The sequence below is a fragment of the Lepisma saccharinum genome, chromosome 1, assembly GCF_977018435.1.
Source record: "Lepisma saccharinum chromosome 1, izLepSacc3.1, whole genome shotgun sequence".
NCBI lineage: Eukaryota > Metazoa > Arthropoda > Insecta > Zygentoma > Lepismatidae > Lepisma > Lepisma saccharinum.
The window spans coordinates 31,258,699-31,277,944 of record NC_139229.1 but is presented as its reverse complement, the minus strand read 5'-3'; the positions used below and the strand labels follow the sequence as shown (position 1 = coordinate 31,277,944).

At 41.1% G+C, this 19,246-nt stretch overlaps 1 protein-coding gene across 1 annotated transcript; it reads left to right on the top strand.

The window, feature by feature from the left end:
• The first annotated feature begins 1,340 nt into the window (after nucleotides 1-1,340).
• Nucleotides 1,341-18,710, top strand: LOC146002984 (histone-lysine N-methyltransferase SETMAR-like). The gene is made up of 3 exons (XM_083141158.1): nucleotides 1,341-1,539; nucleotides 17,755-18,024; nucleotides 18,298-18,710. Exons 1-3 carry the CDS (start codon nucleotides 1,341-1,343, stop codon nucleotides 18,708-18,710), a joined length of 882 nt encoding a protein of 293 aa, XP_082997284.1.
• The last annotated feature ends 536 nt before the right edge of the window (nucleotides 18,711-19,246 follow it).

Here is a 19,246-nt window from a genome sequence, read left to right as displayed (position 1 = left end):
TGTCGAGGAAGGAGGTGAAGTCTTGATTGGAGGCAGCTTCTTCTTCTCGTCGTTTGTTAGTTTGGCCTCGTAACGCAGCTTGTGCCCTCCCTGCATAGGATTGCGGCTGCGATCTTGTGATAGGTGCAGCAGGAATCTGAGCAGGGCGAGCTGTGGCGGAGGTCGAGGTGCTTGGAGTGGGTTGAGAAGGTGTGGGTTGACGATTTCGCTGTCTATATTGTTCCATGTCTATGAACACTTTGCATCCACGGAAATTGGCGGGATGGTCTCCATTACAGTTGACGCACTTTGCAGGTCGTTTGCGGTCTTTTTTGGAGCACTCGGCAGTTGGATGATTCATCGCGCACTTCACACATCTGGGGGTGGCGTTGCAAGAGGATGCGGTATGCCCGAGCCGTTGGCAACGGTAACATTGAATGATGGAAGGTTGTTGATAAGGTGCGATGTGTACGTGATAGTACGATATGAACTCTACTTTATATACACTTGATGAGTTCGGGCCCCTATGGAGAGAGGCTAGAAATAGCGGCATGCGCTTCCGCGAATTTGTCTTGGCGTCATATTTGTACATCTGCTTGACAGATTCAACATCAAAGTTCTGTTCACGAAGGGACTGCACAATCGTCTCACAGCTGTAATCGATGGGTAGGTTGTAAAGTACCACTTTCAGCGGCCGATTTTGCCGTTGAGGGGCAATTGCAAATTCGATTTGTTTTTCTCGCATGTAAGCAGTAAGTTTGTCAAAGTCTGTTTTACAGCGACACTGGATTCGAATGTTGTTCATGGTGATGCGAACTCGTAGCGGGTGAATGCCGGTGCGAGCAACGGCATCACCTACGAATCTATTTGCTTCTGCCTGGTTATAGACGAAGATAGGTGGAACCCGAATCCCTGGGGTGGCGGGCGGTAGGTCCAGGTCGTCGGGTTCGACCTGCATGTTGTCATCGTGAAGGTTGTCCTTATCGGGTGCTTGGATGGTGGAATTGGATAATCCTTCGAACATGTTTGAAGTCTGGACGGTGAATGCCGGTGGTAAGACTGAATCTTCTTTCCCGGCAGATTTGTGCTGCACGAGCTGGTATCCTTCTGCGTCGTATTCCGGTCTGGTTCGCTTGTTAGGCCGAGATGAATTTTCCATGATGTCCTTCCCTTCGAGGGAAGAAGCAACTGGAGTCCCTTGTGGCTTGTCCCGCTTGGTGGGGTTGTTCTTGGTTCGAACAGTTGATCGCTGCTGCTGTGGTGCAGGAGCAGACAGGCAGTGTGATAATTGGGGTTGTTCATCAATGATGAGCTTGTATGCAGATCTCGAGTCATGATCTTGGTGTTGTGCATCTGGAACCATGGCGGCCCAATCTGAAGTTCGGACGAATCCTGGTGGATGCGTTCTCGAAAGGCAGCTGTTAGCGGCCCGTCCTGAGGTACTTGCAGCGTCTGACGTCTGGCTGGAGGTGCTTCCGCGGCTGGAGTGCCGCGATCTGGATCTGTCGCTGTTCCGATCAATCGATGACATCGCGGGCGCGTGCTGCGCAGGCGCGAGCGGTGAGTGACCAAGGTTTAGTTGTGCACCGTGAGGTATCCACCTTGGGAACGATTGCTCTGAGGTGTCTGCGACACACGTACCTTCTACTTATATAGTCCAGAATCAAAAAGGTTGCTCATGGGAGATTCACTTTTATTCACTGCAGTACATTTTCTTCTTTAATTTGTATCTTAGATGTTCACATATTTTTCGAAGAGTGTTAAAGCACAATTTTTCACTATGATTACAATCGAACGTATCATTATTTGTTGTACAAAAACTTATGTTTCTTGTACACATTTTGACAGAACCATCTAGCGGCCGGTGTAGGAACAACCAGCCCCCCGAAGTTAACGATCTGTTTTGGTGTGCTTTAAAGATGAATAGTTCGATTTAAGAAAATCTATTAATTTCCTCGGAACATTCAACTTTATCCTTCTTCAATTTTAATGAGATTTATCCAATTATCAAATTGGTACATTAAACAAAAAAGTATTGATAGTTTCATGATGCAATGCGATTTCCATGTGTTCCAGGAAAAAAATAGTTATATTTTGTTATTGTTTAATGTTGCTTGCTTTCAAGTCTGTTACTGCTTTATATAATGAAATTGATTTATGTTCATAACATATTCATTTGTCAAAAAAGTATAAAATAACAATCGATATGACCAACAACACAAAATGAAATCATGTGCTACAAAAGTGTACAAGAAGTGTACACTTACTTTAAACAAAAGTGTACAGAAAGCGTTGAAGAAGTGCACACAACTTTGAATGTGTCCCCAAAGTGTGCAACAAGTGTACAAAATTTCGTCATTTCGGGTCGCACACATCTAGAACACTTTAAGTACACTTTTGCAACACCTTCAGTACACATCTTGTGCATATTATATGCAAGAAAGTGTACCAAAAGTGTACAAGAAGTGTATTTTTTTTTACAGTGTAAATACCATTACTTTGCTCTTCTTGATATTTACTCTCAGGGTATTTTACTTCGCTCTTCTGCTATTTTTGGCTAATCGCCACGGAGTTCGGCTTTGTAAAAATTATCAAAATTAGTAACGGTTACCAAACATGTTTTGTAAAATCATATAAATCAGTTTTTCTCTGTGTAGGCTAAAATGCATTAACGTTCATCATCCTTTGTTATATTTTCAATATAGACATTCAGTTTTGAAGAGGTGGTGCACTGACGTTCCCCTTACACCGCTGTTGTTTAGTTTCTTTAGAAAGAGCGATTCCCTAACAAGTCCCCAACCACAAAAGACTCTTCCATTGAATTTTTTTCCCGAAGAACCACCGTTTTCTTATCTGGGCGGATTGCATATTATCTTGCACACCATTTAATAACATGCTCCATACCTCGGTCTTGTTGCTGCACAGTGCCATATAAATGTTGATTACACACCAGGGACCCTAAAATTAGAAGGTCCGGTGTACGAGTTCGAATCACATCCTGCGAGGCCAAAGAGAGGGACTGCAACTGGCAATTTTGCCCAACCGGCAGTGATATTTCCTCCTGGGTGGAAAAGGATAAAAAAAAAATGGAAACGAATGCGCAGAAATTCATGTTATTTTTTACCTCTTCGTTTCCTTTTTTGACCCCAATAACCAAAGAGAGGCATTGGATTGATATTCTGTTGTTGTTTTTTTGGTTCTTTTTTTTACCTGTTATTGCTGCTAGAATTCTGATAGCTCGGCGGTTCAACTGGTTCGCCAAACCGAGAGTTGTGACTGATGAATTGGATCTATGCATTGCTCAAATGATGGCACCGAATCGAAATTAATTACAGTCTTGTTCTCATCCGGTGTTAGGAATTGTCTGGTTTTGAAAGCCTCGAACGCTTTGTAATTATTGGGTCCCGGCTTCGTTTCCCTGTGAGGCCGGTGCCGATGCTTCATATCCGAATTTATACGCCAGAGCAGGGGTTCCAAACTTTTTTTCATTTCACGGCGCCCTTGGTGTTTTAAGATCTTTCCGCGGAGCCCAAGTCAGAATGTATGCCTATTTAACATTTGCAACGCTCAGTTGGTGAGGTAAGGTTGCTTGCCTTAAGGCGATGTCCTACTCCGGCGAATAGTTGGAGCATTTTCCATGCAAGCTTATGGACGTAACTTTGGTCACGATTATCTCGAGAATCAGTCGACAGAAAATTTTCAAATTTTAACTGAACACCGAGAAAGGATGTTTCTAGAGAACCACTGATTAATATTTTCATTTTATGCATCAACGTTCCGAAAATTATTTAATTCATTTTTATTCGCATTTTTTTCACTTTTCTTGACAGGGCAACACTGCTGCCGGCAGGCGAGCTCACTGCATGTGATCGCGGTCGCGGTCACTTAATGACCTTGTAGAAAGAGGGTTGGAACATGGCGGGTAGTTTCGACCCCAGACACAACAGGTTTAGAAGATGAACAGAAAGCAACATGTCTTTTGAACTTCTAACTGGGTAGCTTTTAAACTGGACTGGAAATGGTGGAATGAAATTAGTGAAGTGTATTCCGAATCCACGAAAACATGAAGTTGGTAGCTATGTGGTGCGAGAATATGCGCCAACTTACTGCGAGGGTGACTTATGTTTCTAAAGCAGACCCCATAAGCTTACATGGAAAATGCTCAGACCTTCGCCGGGGCGGTAGATCGCCTTAAGTAAAAAAATAAAAACATATTTCAAATTTAGAAACATTTCTTTTATGTAAAAAGTATTAAATTTCCACATATTCGGAACAATCATAACATTTCAGTGAAAATATTGGAACATTTCGCGACGCCCCTGTAAGCCAGCAACGGCGCACACTTTGGGAACCACTGCGCCAGAGGGTTTGTCCTGAACAGTGTTGCCAAAACGTATGGTCATATAGCCTAACAGTTTCTTTAAACTGAGGGGGGCGACAAACTGCCTCCTAAGGTACCAAGCAGGGTGTGAAATCCTGGGTGGGGCTACAGGGGGGATTTCCCCCATCAACAATCTTTGCCTCAACAATCCCCCCACCAAAAAATTTCCGGAGGGAGAGTTTTTGTTATAAGAAACAAAAGATAAGCAATTACTTTTTACTTCAAATATACTTTACTCTCTCTCTTCTCTCTCTCTCTCGCTCTCTCACTCACTCTCTCTCTCCCTCTCCCTCAAGAGATCATTACCAGATTTACATCAATACGCACAATAAAAGTAAAACAAGAATGCAAAACAATAATAACTATGAAATCTAATTGATTCATATTAACATAAAGCGAAAACTAAATAAAAGCTTATAATAAAACCATTTTAACTATTTCGTAATTTACTGACATCTTTAACCAGTTAGTGAAGGAATTAGTTTTGGTATTTTTTAAATATCTGCTATGTATAAAAGTAACAAATTAATTTATTTAAATGCATTTAATAATAGGATAATAATATTGTAGGTATTTTTTATTATTTAGTAATGTATTCTTACATTTAATAACATTATAAATATGCATATCGCATAATTTATAAATATGTATGGGAGTGAATTTGTAGATTAAGATCATTCCCCCAACCAGTCTCCAATGATTTCGCACCCTGGACCAAGGAAGACGAGCGTGCTGTTACCATTAGAATAGAATAGAATATAGGTTTATTTCAGTATGAGCCTTTGCGGCTGTACACACATTTCCATACATCAACGAAGTTCTTTTTTTAGCTTTCAAGTGATGACAACTTATTCTTAGTGAGCAACGTCTAGATCGGGCGGGACCATTACACCCCGTATGAAATCGAAAATGAAGGATTCCCTGCGATCAATAAGGGTGTTTCATAAAGGACTTTACAACTTTGTAATTATAGGTATATAAAATTATTCACACGCCTCACAGATCTGGTTTTGGTGTCATTTTGTAGCAAAATACACCAAGTTTTGACTCACGTAGTAGCTTAGTTCCGAATCACACCACCACTAGTGCTAGCGACAGTTGTACCAAAATGGCTGCCTTCACTGGTTTCCAGTGAGTGATTGCAGAGTTTGCAAATTCACTTCTAGCAAGATGACACACCATCGCACTACCTCAACGACGTCCGGGATTTCCTCAGTAACCGCTTTCCAAATCAGTAGATAGGTCGAGGTGGGCCGATTGCACGGCCACCTCGTTCACCAGACCTGACACCTCTTGATTCTAACTTCCGGGGATTTATCAAGGATAAAGTTTTCAGATCACCCCTACCTGCTACACTCGCTGATCTCAAAGCAAGAATCTACGCTGCAGTTGAGGAAGGTACGCCTGACATGCTGCAGCGGGTTTGGCAAGAAATCGACTTCAGATGGGATGTCTGCCAAATTAGCAATGGAAGTCAGATTTGAACCTTACTGACTTATAGGGTAAAAACGTGATGTATTTTGCTACAAAATGACACCAAAACCAGCTCTGTAAGTTGTGTGAATAAATTTATATATCATTACAAAGTTGTAAAATCCTTTATGAAACACCCTTATTATGTCATCTTCACATCAGCCAGAGCGCTCTAAGAAAGTGGCTGGGGAAGCAGAAAGGGGGGCGGGAGCGACGACAATTATCGGCGCCATAGGAAGCGGTTGGTTCCCAGTTTTCAGCTTAATTTTAAATACTTGCAATTGTATTGACACTCTTTTAAAAATTAGCTCAAAATGAAGGCTAAAATGCACCAACATTCATCATCGTTTGTTGTATTTTCAATTCATTATTAAGTGAAATGTATGAACTGCCTTTAGATTTTGTTCCAAATATGTAAACGTCCTACATCAAAAGGTAACCCATTTCCGTGTGCCCTAAGGCTACATACAGCAGAGGAGAAGGCCACAAATGCTCTATGTCAGCCACGTTGTCAAGATGGAATTAGTTTTCACGTATTTTTTGCATTTTTTTCTTCCAGACAGCCAAAGGCACCTGCAGGGTAGGGCACAGATTGGGGAAATTGCCCCTTCGATTTGAAATTTTACACAGATAAAAATACGTTTCGTAAAATTTTCTTTTGCTCGTTTCGCACACAATTTGTGTTTTTCTCCAAGTCTCATTTATAAAGTTCAGAGCCGTAGCTATGTAGGGGCGGCGGGAGTTGGTCCTGGAAGCCGAACGATCTAAATGAAAGAAAAAAATGTAAATGAGAATGCCACGGCGCCTTATTAAATCAATATTGTTTTCTCTTTTCATAAATTTGGATCTAAAAATTTTCTTGCTCGCTTCGCTCGCAATGTGTAGCTATGTTCTTCATGCATTTTCTGTCTTTCAAACATATAGTTTGTGTGCTTGTTTTCCATTATTAGCTAATGTGAAATTGAATGTGTTGAAAAAATATTTCAAATAGTTTGTTCCAACACTATTGCTTTAGCACCGAATTGTAACCCCTTTTGCGTGATTTACGAGAATAATAACGTCTTTGACACTACTACTACTATTATTATTATTGTTACTACTACCACCACCGTTGCTACTACTACTACTACTACTAATAATAATAATAATAGTGTTATTATTATTGGCACGTTTTTCCTGGTGTTTGCCCCCTCCCAGACAAAAAATCGTGGTTGCGCCTCTGCTCAACCATGGTAGAGATGTGATCATTACCACGCTCGAACCGCCTTATTTCCATATATGTATAAAGGTCCACCGCACGTACGAGCGTTCACCGCTCATTATATTTCACATTACTTCCACATACGAATATCCAAGGTTCTTGTAGTTTTCCCTTAAAATATACAAGAAACACAGAGCATTTATTCAGTTACAAAAGAAGAGCATTGCTGAGGATGGAAGGTCAATTGAGGTTACTTAAATTCAAACCCAGAATCGCCAGCTTCAGCACTGCTCAGTGTGTGATGTAACTGAAGTTGGACAACGCAGATTGCAGGCACGAGTTTCTCTTTCTATATATAGCCAACCGGCAATTGGTTCTGCTAAAGACACAAATCACCCAAGCCATAAAGCGTAAGACGCAACTTTGTTGGTTGCCAAAATTTAATGGGATCGTAATGGACCGTTCAGATTATCACGAAGTTTCCAATCTATTTCTGGACCTCTCTTCTGAAATCACCTTTTTGAGATTAATCAGGTACAGTCACGGACAATTGTAGATTGTAATGATCCTTTTAAGTTCCTATGAGATTGTTACAACCCTGAAGTGTCCGTATCCGTACGTTCAATACCAAATATCAAACACAACGACGATAGAGGTCCCGGATTAGACTCCCGGTCAATAGATGTGTTCATTGTGAGTGTCCATCAAACTGTAAAATTACAATTGTCACACCCTTAGAAATAATAATTCTGACATAAAAAGCAGTTCGATGCAGTGACATTAGCTCTCCAAACCTTGGAAACTTTTTCAGAACTTAACTGGTCAATAGCTAGAGAGAATCTCTTTATCAAATTATTGTTCACCTGAGCCAAATTCTTTTGGAAGTCGTGCACATTTGTTTAGAGTTACCAAATAGTTTGGTCAAAATTACCAAATACAGTAAAGACTAGAAAAGTCTCAAAGGGTTTGGCATCATTTTAGTCTCGGTTTTTAACAGGATGTCTCGGTACCATCTGTATGCACGTTTCCCAAATCATTTCCAATGCTCTACACTCCTTTATAGTCTGATGAAATAGTACCATATATTTTAACACCTGTGGCGCAACAGCTCTTCAGGGCCAGGGCCTACATACCCACTGCCGGCCTTTCTCCCACATGCCTCAGCAGAGGTGGGCGATCATCCAACAAGTTACGAGGTGACGTGTGGTCAGCACGACAAAACCCCAGTCATTGTTGTAGGTTTTCATGACCGCGTTACCCTACTCATTCGTAGCTAACGATGATGTGTGGTCACCGGTCCCATACACAGGGAGAAAAGTTATTACGCTTCCCCCAAGGAGACTCGAACCAGCGTAACTCCCTTAGCCCGAGCCCAAAGGCTGACGCTTTAGACCGCACGGCCATGATGCGGGACAGTAGCATATCTTGCCAAACCTCGAAGAAGCGTGTGCTCTTGATGACCTTTGGAAAATACACTTGAAAAGTTCGATTACTTGCAACAAGTTTCCACTATGTGTGGCCTCTAGGGCAGTGCCGGAAATTTGGGAACTGGGGGCACCTGAGGACCCCCTCCACTTCGTTCCTCTTGCCGGGGAGACACACACACAAAGAAACCTTCAATGGCTTTCGATTCCCTCTGAACTCCTTGCGAGTGTCTTGAAGACAAACCGGAAGACGGAACGGTATGGGTTACCCGATTGAAAGCAGAGCCTTTGGTGCTCAGGTGGAAAGGGGACACGGCTTCGTTGCCTGGGTGATGGAAATCCGATACATGGTGCAAAGGGTCCTCCCAGGTGGGCGACGATGAATGGGACAGTCCTTGGAGACGCTGGCTGGCGAGGAAAGGACTGTTGTAAGACGTTGCGGAAGGATCTTCCTAGGTTGCTGGAAACAAGGGAGCATCGTCCAAGTGTTCCCTTTTCGTAGGGTGCCTTTCTTCGCTCTCGGGGGAATTCCCACAGATCCTTCCACACATGTACCGCCCTTTGTTCGATTGCCTTGAGACTCATATCCTTCACACGTACAGACACAATCATTCCCCTCCCCCATCCATTTCGTTGTTCCCATTGACCTGCATCAAATATTTCCATTTGGGTTTCTCCACTGAACGGGTATGAACGTGGCTGTTCGTAAGTAGCCCCATGGAAATATCCCAAGCGGCACGGCTCGGGAATGGTACCGAATAGGTGAGCCATAGGCGTAAGTTAGGAGAGGCAAGGGTGGGGGGGGGGGGTGCACTACCCCCAAATATTCAGGTTTGTTAAAATTTACAAGTTAAGGATACTATTGTTAACATCCTAAGACCTGAGGATCTAAGTAATAAATAATAACATTTATAATTTCACAAATGTAATAGTTATTTAGCAAATAATCCTGGATACTATATTTATGGAATGAAAAACTTATCGACTCTGCCCTCCCCCAAAGTTAAGTCCCAAGTTACGCCCATGAGGTGAACCAGACAGACCTCTGCAAAATTGAAACTACACCGAGACTTAATAGAGAAAAAAGTTTATTTGGAATAACAAAAACAATAGTTTTCGGCAACCCGACATTTGTTTAAATAGGCGACAAACAATTGATTTTCCATCAGAACCAAATTATTTTTAGTTATCATGCACATTTGTTTAGAGGTACCAAAAATTTTGGTCAAAATTACTAATTTTAATATACGCGACTATTTTTGTTTTGTTTATAGTTACCTAAAAGCTTAACCAAACGTGTCTTGTTAAATTAATTAAATCAGTTTTTCTGTGTAAATTCTCAGCGTCAGAGCGTGACAAGTGGCTTTTCATTGGATGACGTATTCAGGGTGGCCACTCTAGGACCATGATAAAATTCAAGTCTAATTCCCGGTTTCCAAAGCAAACTTTCCAAAAATTCAAGCATGCAAGAAGAGGTTTTCTCTATTTGAACCTTACCGACTCTCACCACCCAAAACAATTATATTAACAATATAAAGGGTCTATGTGATTCCAATCTATCCAAAATATTCTAATTCAATTCAAATTATTTGATTTAAAGTGGGGAGTTTGTATTTGCAATTTCGCATATTCAGACTCGAAATACATCTACAAACACAAGTCACAAATGATATGGGATAGTACGGGTATACTATCTACGAAAAATTGTTAATTTTACAAGAATTTCATACTAAAATTAATCTAATCAACTAAGATATCTTGCAAAAATCTTCCGTCTGTGGTCATGTTCGCGTTGTGGAAAGAACACTGAATGAAAATGGTGACGGACCATTTCTTTTGCCGTTGGGTGTACATACAAACACTTGCTTAGGTTTTGGGTTGTGAGTGTACTCACTCAGCACTATAATTTCTACATGTAACATTCCCACCATGCATCTAGATTCAGATGCGTCACAACAAAGAGCTTAGGAAACGAACGAAGAAAACTGGTTTTGACAAGAGCAATAATTTACACAGCAGTCGTTTGTTTAGCACAACACTGCTAGAGCGTTTCCCAACAGCACTTTTATTTTCAATCATCTTTTTTTTTTTCTCCTCCTTGTTCCCGACGCGGAATTACACGATGGCCATAGAATTTATAACAGTTTCCAAAGGTCTTTTGATCGATAGATTAATGATCGATATTTGTTGTGGGCCTTCCGATTGTAGCCACCTCTACGTTTGACAGGGAGCAATTAGCATTCATCGGTTGTGGAGCTGGACGACAAAAGACGAGCGGGCAGCGTTTGTGCCTGGAATTGGAGTATAATTACAACCGGCGATAAAGATGTCTGACACACTGCTTTGCGATATAAACTGCACTCCGCAACCGATTACGTCGTAAACTACGGATGCCACGTACTTGTCTCTGGAAGAACAGAACCTGCACAGGTTGTTGGGAGGGAAGAGGAGGAGGCATTCATCACGGCCTCAATCAAGAGCTGCCAATGTGTGTTATTGGATCGTCCGAGGAACAGTTTCTGCACTCTGGGAATATGATGTAAGCGCAGGCAATGGGGCCTGTTTGGACTGATAATGTAGTCCATGTGGAACTTTAGAAACGTTTTTGTAGAACCTCTTTTCGCATTTCAGTTTTGTTAGAAACTTAGGTGAGTACTCAAAGTGACGGATTCGTGTTCGGGAGGTTGCGGGATGTGTGGATAAAAAGCATTGAGGAATCGGGAAATAAAAATTCGGATAATGATTCGTAAATCGGGACACATTACATAATTCGCAATCCTATTTATGTGTGTGTAGAATTAGTCCTGCGTGATTCGAATCCAAGAATCGTGATGATTCTGAATTCCAATCCAGGAGCCGTGATTCTAGATTCCAATTCAAGATTCATGTTAAATAGAGTGACCTCAAACAAAAGAACCTTCGACGAAATTTTGCACCTCCCCTTCTTCCGTTCAACTCTGGCCATAAGGAAGCATGATGCACTCCGCCCCTCCCCTCCCCGCGGGAGTACGGTGCACAGGAGTCGCGGGTCTGCCCAGGCTTTTTTTGCTTGTGGTTCCACTATAGTTCCCAATCCATGAGTCATGATTCTAGATTCCAATCCAGGACTCGTAATTCTAGATTCCAATCCAAGATTTGTGTTCTAGGTCCTAAACTATGAGTCATGATTTTAGATCCTAATTCAGAAGCCATGATTCGAGATTTCAATCAGGGAGCCGTAAATTCTACATTTCAATCCAAGGTTAGTGATTCGAGATCCCAATGCACAGCCGTGATTTTAGATTCCAATCCAAAATTTCTGATTCTAAATTCCAATCCACGGGCCATGGTTCTAAATTCCACTCTAGGATCCGTGTTTCTTATTTTCAAGGTTCGTGATTCGTGATTCCAATGCATGATTAGTGACTCGATTTTCCAAGCCATCCATGATCCGTGATTCTAGAGTCCAAACTAAGATTCGATTGCAATTCGTGATTAGAGCTTCGACTCAAGTATTAGCATCATCTGGATTCGACCATTCATTCCTATAGGTCTTTTCCACTCTTACGGCGGCCGGTCCTTGTTCTGGCAAGGAAAGTGGGGAGCGGGGATTACGCCGCAGACCAACCAGACAACAGCGGTGGCGCCGAGAGTTACGACGCGGCGGTAGGAAGAACTCTGGCTGCTGCGTTTCTTATTGGTCACTTCTCCGCTACCCACTCCCTTCCCTTACCAGAACGAGGATCGGCCGCCGTAACAGTAGAAAAGACCTATGGTTGAAATCCCAACAGCCGTTTATCTTGCCCTATAAGTTTTTCCGTGGTTTTCCTCAGCCTTTACAACCTAAAACCTCACAGATCCTTCAACTTCCATGTTCAATTCTTTCCATCGTCTTTCTCCTTGCGGTCAGCCTAAAAAAAAAGGAAGGTAAAGTGCTCCCCTGTGCTTTTCACCACGCCATGAAGGCGTATAGGGGGTGTGGAGTTAGGTCCTCACACTTTCTTGATCACGGCCGAAGGTGGGGGTGATGTGATCAGCACCACGCCCCTGGCCGCCTTTACTCCCCAGAGTTTCCTCCAGGTACCCACTTTATACGAAGCTGGGTGGGCGCCGGAGCCGCTTGAACAGGTGGAAAAAAATCCCGGTTCTTCCCCGCCGGTCAGCCTAACGGTACAAAAATAAACGATAGTAACATATGAAAATTCTTAACGAATATTCCGATTGTAGACTGGCCGAAAACGAAACAATTGTGGACGATGCAGACAATACGAGATTTGGAAGTCTAAACCTGACGGAGACTTCTGTTCATAGATGTTTTACCAAGGCAGCTGAAAAGTGTGGAACAAAACAGCAAGAATTTGTAAAATAGTAAAATAAAAGGGCAAAAAGGATAAAGAAAATCTCATGTGACCTAGATGCAAATAATTTCCCAACACCTACGCCTGCGTCTTGCGAAATATTTCCTCCATACGCAAAAAAGTAAAAAAATAAGCTGGTAAAAACAAGGGAGAGAGGAAGGCAAGAGATGTGGATAATGGGCCTTTGAGCAAATTTTTGTCACCGCATAATGTCACAATTTTCCCCCGTTTTTTTCGTAGTTCTCTGGTTTCGCTGTCACGTCTTTTAAGACCCAGCCATCGACCACAAAATGCACCATTTTTCCACAAGGATAAAAACGGAGAAAAAAGTGTCGCGGAGAAAGCACTCGCTGTGCAGAAATAAGTTTCACATACCTATCTCAACAAGATGTTTTCCTGGAATAATAATTATTTTATTATTATTATTATTATTATTATTATTATTATTATTATTATTATTGCTAATCAAAATCTAATTATTGATAACAACTCGTTTGAACCAGTTTCCAAATTCAAATACTTAGGAGTAATATTAACAAATGAAAATTATATTAAAGAGGAAATAAAAAGTAGGCTTAATTCAGGAAATGCATGTTACTTCTCTCTTCATAAACTTTTGTCTTCTCGTTTAATATCTAAGAAACTAAAAGTTAAAATATACAAAACAGTAATTTTGCCTGTAGTATTATATGGATGTGAAACTTGGTCCCTTACATTGAAAGAGGAACATAAATTGAGAGTATTTGAAAATAAGATCCTTAGGAAAATCTTTGGACCTAAAAGGGATGAGGAGACTGGTGAGTGGAGAAGGTTACATAATTTAGAACTACATAATTTGTATTCATGTCCAGATATTATTAGAATAATTAAATCAAGAAGACTTAGGTGGGCAGGCCATGTGGCACGAATGGGAGAGGAAAGAGGAGTTTACAGGATTCTTGTTGGGAAACCTGATGGTAAGAGACCTGTAGGAAGGCCAAGACGAAGATGGAGGGACAACGTTGAGATGGACCTAAGGGAAATCGGTAGGGATGGAAAAGAGTATATAGGACTTGCTCAAGATAGGGAAAGATGGAAGGCCTGTGTTGCTGCAGCCATGAACCTTCGGGTTTAAGAAGGCTAGGGAGTTAGTTAGTTAGTTTATTATTATTATTGCTCTAAATGAAAGAACACCAAGTTGATCTAACAAATAATGTATTGTAGACGAGCAGATGCCTTAGAGCAGTGGTTTACACAGAGCGCTACGACGCCAGGGGTCCCGGGTTCAAATCCCGGTCTGGGTATGGATGTGTCCCTTCATCAATTGCATCATATCATCAATCATCTTCGCGATTAGTTGAAAGTGGTAGGAAAGCCAAGTAAAATAAAGCAAATCGACAACAACCAATAGAGCAGTGATTCTGAAACTGGTCCGATAAATTCCTCTTTAAAAAAAAGTCGATGCGCATATCCGAACAATTTTACTAGTAAATTCCTTCTATTTATTTCAAACTTTATAAATAAATTTATATTATAATTAAATATTAGTAAATAATAAAGAGTGAAAGTTAGATTTACTGACGCTCATAAATATTGATAATGAAAATGACAATCATAACTAAAATGACAAATTTCAGGAAAGCATCTCGCACCCCAGTATAATGGATGCCATGACCCGGCGGTTGAGAAACACTGTCCTGTATCGCCTAATGCCGGCGGGGGTGAGTTACTATCACCCTTCATCCCCTTCCACTTGGATCACTGGCGATGAGGAAAAGTAACGGGAAGAAGAAATATAAATGTGCAACTCGAATAGAAACCAGAAGGTTTAAAGAAACAGAGCAGCACGGAGACAGGATTTCCCAGAAGGTCTATAAGATTCCAAAAACCAACTAACTGACAGATATGCCCCGGGACATAATTGCTCTTTTGCAAACTAAGGGGGGAGTGTTATTGTTATACAGTAGTAAAGATCAAGGATGCACTACATTGGCCATAAATTGTTATTATATTGTACATGTTGACATAGCACTTGTTGGGACAGGCATGAAGACTTTATTCTCTGTCCGCCGTTAGAAAAAAGTTACTGTAAACAAATGAACACGTTACTAGCGAGAAATTATATCGGTTGTTCCAATGGAATATTGTGCATGTGATAAAAACCACACCAATCAGCGTAGCTGTTATATTGAAGCAATGGGACCTTATATTACGAGCTGTAAAGCTATGACCAATATATTCATGAGCAAAAAAGCACCACAACTAACACATAGGGACAGGAACTATTTCTCAGAAGTCACGTGGTTTTGTTTACATTAACTCCGTTCTTCCAGTGGATGAAGAATAGGAGGTACGATTTCAGTTAGTTTGGTAACATTTTGTGAACACATAATTAAGCCTCCATAAACTAATATCAAGCCTACTCAGGTGTTTTCTTAAAAATTACATGGCGGGGAATTATTACCAAAAAAATGAATAACTGGGATTGGTCGCTTACATTAACAAAGTACGATCGCTGTCCAAATTCCTGACCTAGAGGAAGGCTGGAGCAGGAATTATTGCATTAGTGCACGGCAACTCCCCTCCCCAAGCACGCTCTGGAGAATTTGACCTCGACTTAATCAGCCGTAACCATGGCAACCGGCTCATCACCGTTCCTTTCTTCTTCTTTTTTTTTGGCAATTCCTCTCCGTAGTTTATGGCATCATTGAATCCCTCCCCCCCCCTCCTAGCCCAAAGTGATGATTACACCGCAGTCTATATACATATATAAATCCGTTCTTGAATTACCAGATTCCGAGCGGGGCATTTTCCGGAGATGTAGCGTGGAGCACCAGTGTAAACATCGTCGACTCTAGCACCATCTTCTGGTCGAGGTCTGTAATCAGCGGGGCCCAGCCTGCAATTATCCCCACCCACCCACCCCTCCTCCCACCCCCCGTCGTGCATGCCTTGATCAGATCGACTGACTGACCAAACCGGAGTACCAGAAGTGCTGCTCTCTCGTCTTCCCTGGATGCCCGGGAAGAGTCCATCTTCGGTCACGAGGGATGAGGTCCTGATCCCTTTGGTACAAAAGATCTCCTTAGCATGGAACGTTGATCAAAAAACCAGACGCGTATCTATAGAAATACCGGGTGAGTCACCTAAAATTACCACCGGAAATATTTCGTGAACAACAATAAATATTGAAAAACTGCTTTCCTAGGTATGAGAGGAGCTCATGATATTAGTGGACACAATACGTTCAACTACGCAAGGAAGTACGATTTTCAACACAAACTTAGTTTTCTTTATAGAAACCCCCATTTTATTTTCAGCCCATTTGAAAGTACGGAAAAAATCATTAAGAATGGCGTTTGTTACAATGAAATACGTCAAGTAGTTCTCATACAGCCTGCACGTATGTGCTGCATTTTTCCTACACTCACCATAGATAAGTATCATCCTGGGCTTTGCAGAGTCTGAAAATACTATTTTCCCACCAACAGTTCTGACGTACGTACACTATCATAAACGTATTGTTAATTAGTGCACTTTGTTACGCCCTTACTTTATTTGATAAATTTGATCAATCAATTTGAAGGAAAAAATGTATAAGCTGCAAAGCTTAAAAGTTGAAAACTTAAAGATTTGTCATGACCAAACGAGAAGAGTTGATTGTTCCAATGTAATAAAAATTATAACGTAAATGAATGAACGCCAATTAAAAATTAGAAAGATGTTAATGTACTAACATTTATGTATGTAACTCATGGCGGAATGTTAAAATTTATACTTTTATTGTAACCCGCAGTTGTTGGAACGTAACAACCTTCCTAAGCACAACGTATAGTATGCAGAAGAGTAACATGTTTGTTACGATACACGAATGGCGTCAAAAGGGGGTATGTACGAGTATGTTCATTACCTTCTCTATCTGAAAGCCTCATGGCTTACTCCGGGCACGTGACTAAGCGTCATCAACTGGAGGCGAAATAGCCGCCATGTTTGATTGCTTCTTCGGAATCAATGTTGGACCTTTTTAGTGTAATGCAAATTTAAGAACTGTAATCGAGTTTACATGACGTATAAATATGTTTAAATCTACAAGAGGTATGGTGTATAAGTGCTGTGTGCTCAATTGCAGAGGCAATTATGATGAAAAAGGTAAGAGTAACGTTCATATTTCTTCAAAATGTTGCTGAAAATGATAAATGTTTAGGGCAATTCCATGTGATTTGGTTCCTACGAGAAGATACAAGTTAAGTAACAAAGGTTTTATACTCATAAATAAATGAGAGCAATAGTTCATGATGTAAACATTTCATGTGTCCGGAATAGGCATCTAATATGCCTACTCTTAAATGTGATCATGTTTTATCTCTTGTCAACATTTTTTTTTTAGAAATATCAAATAATTTATCCTGAATTACAAACATTGGTTAACGTTGAGATCATTGCTTATGATCGCAAATTAATTTGTTTCAAGATTTAGTCAACGTTTAAAATATTACGTTCGTGTCTACTAGGCTAAAGCAGTTTGTTACTGCACATTTTATGCAAGCATTCGATAAAATGTTCATATTATTTACACAAATTTTCAGTTTGAAAATATACTTAATGAAAGAAAGCTATACAACGTGGCAAAATTGATACATGTGTACATTTACATTCTTATCTTATCCCGCTTTGTTCTTCTTTATGCTAATCGGAGGCTAATGGAAGATATGTTGTGCATTTAAATACCAGGTATCCAAAAAAGTTCGTGCCGCTGGAACGAAAAGTGAAAGTCAAACGGCATATGTCGGCAACCCTGTCTGGATGACGTCAAAAATTTACATTCCCGGTAACCGTCAGTCAGTGCAGAGTTGGGAGGCGTGTCGGTCGCATAGACAGCAGGTCTGTAGGAACTAATCCTGAAGGGAACAAGAACAGTGTCAAAGGACGTTTTACGGCCGTGTATACTGTATGAGTTCAAATTTGGCAGCAATGCTGCAGCCGCTGCTCGAAAGATATGCTCCGCGTTCGGAGAGGCATCAGTGAGTGAGCGCACAGCGCGAAAGTGGTTCAGTCGCTTTGCATCGGGCGATGAGAGCCTCCAGGACAAGCCTCGAGCTGGACGCCCCGCCACTATCGACGAAGCCCTGCTGAAGGAGACCATCGAGCGCGATCCACAGCAAACGTGCAAAGAACTTGCACAAGGGTTTGGAGTGTCGGAGGAAACCATTCGATTGCATCTGCACAACATCGGGAAGACTTGGAAGCTCAGTAAGTGGGTTCCTCACGTTTTGTCCGAGGAAAACAAACGCCAGCGGCTCACCATTTGCGCATCATTGCTGTCACGCCACAAGAAAGCCCCATTCCTGGACCAGATATTGACATGTGATGAGAAATGGGTGTTATACAGTAACCGCAAAAGAAAACATTATTGGTCGTCCCCTGGTTCTGTTGCATTGGACCCCAAAGAAAACATTCATCAACAGAAGGTTCTGCTCTGTGTTTAGTGGACCAGCACTGGTGTTGTGCACTTTGAATTGCTAGAGCATGGCAAAATCATCACATCCGAGGTGTACTCGTCCCAGTTGCAATGGGTTGCAGCTGCACTGCGTCCGAAGCTGCCAGCACTAGTCAACAGGAAAGGAGTGATCCTTCTTCAAGACAACGCTAGACCTCACGCGGCGAAAGCCACCAAGGGGGTAATCAACACACTTGGTTGGGAAATTTTACCTCATCCTCCTTACTCCCAGGACATTGCCCCATCCGACTTTCACTTGTTTTTGGCCATCGATAACCATTTGCGTGAGCAACAGTTCCGAAACCGAGATGATGTCACGCAGGTCATAGGACAATTTTTTGCTTCTAGGGACCAGAACGTTTACAAACGCGGGATTTATAAGCTTGTATCTCGTTGGGAACATGTAATTGAAGCTGAAGGAGCTTATTTTGCTGAATAAAACACATTTGCCAGAAATTACAGTCTTTATTTCTCACTGCAATATACGGCATGAACTTTTTTGGATACCTGTACAAAGGTGTGATGTGTAACAAGAACTTCGATAAAATATTCCCGTGTAAAACTATCCAGGAATATATTACTTATGTTTCAAATACAAATGTTTTCACACAGAATGCATTTTGTTACCTAGCTATGTTAATGTGAACTACAAATGTATTAAAGTTTATGAAACTGTTTCATATGAACTGCTTTTTATTTTTTGTCTTTGTGAAGCTTCAATGTTCGTAACTTTCATTATTAAATCAGTGATAATGTCTTTTGTTTCATAATTTATTAACATTCTTCACGATTTTATTAACAGTGTAAGGAAATATTCCAAATATTTATTTCCCAAGTGAACGCTAAGATCGAAATATTAATCTGCTCTTTTTTTTCAATGAAAATGTTGAAACTCATAAGTTATTGCCACAGATCTTACTATCGACAATGAAAAGATTTAATTTGTTTATTATCTTTCGTTCAATAAAGTCAATG

Coding starts and splice junctions, on each gene's coding strand:
- LOC146002984 (XM_083141158.1), top strand. CDS start 1,341: ATGGCGGCCCAATCTGAAGTTCGGACGAATCCTGGTGGATGCGTTCTC. Junction 1,540..17,754: donor GTGCTGCGCAGGCGCGAGCG/GTGAGTGACCAA, acceptor GCAATGCTGCAG/CCGCTGCTCGAAAGATATGC. Junction 18,025..18,297: donor CGGGAAGACTTGGAAGCTCA/GTAAGTGGGTTC, acceptor TTGAATTGCTAG/AGCATGGCAAAATCATCACA.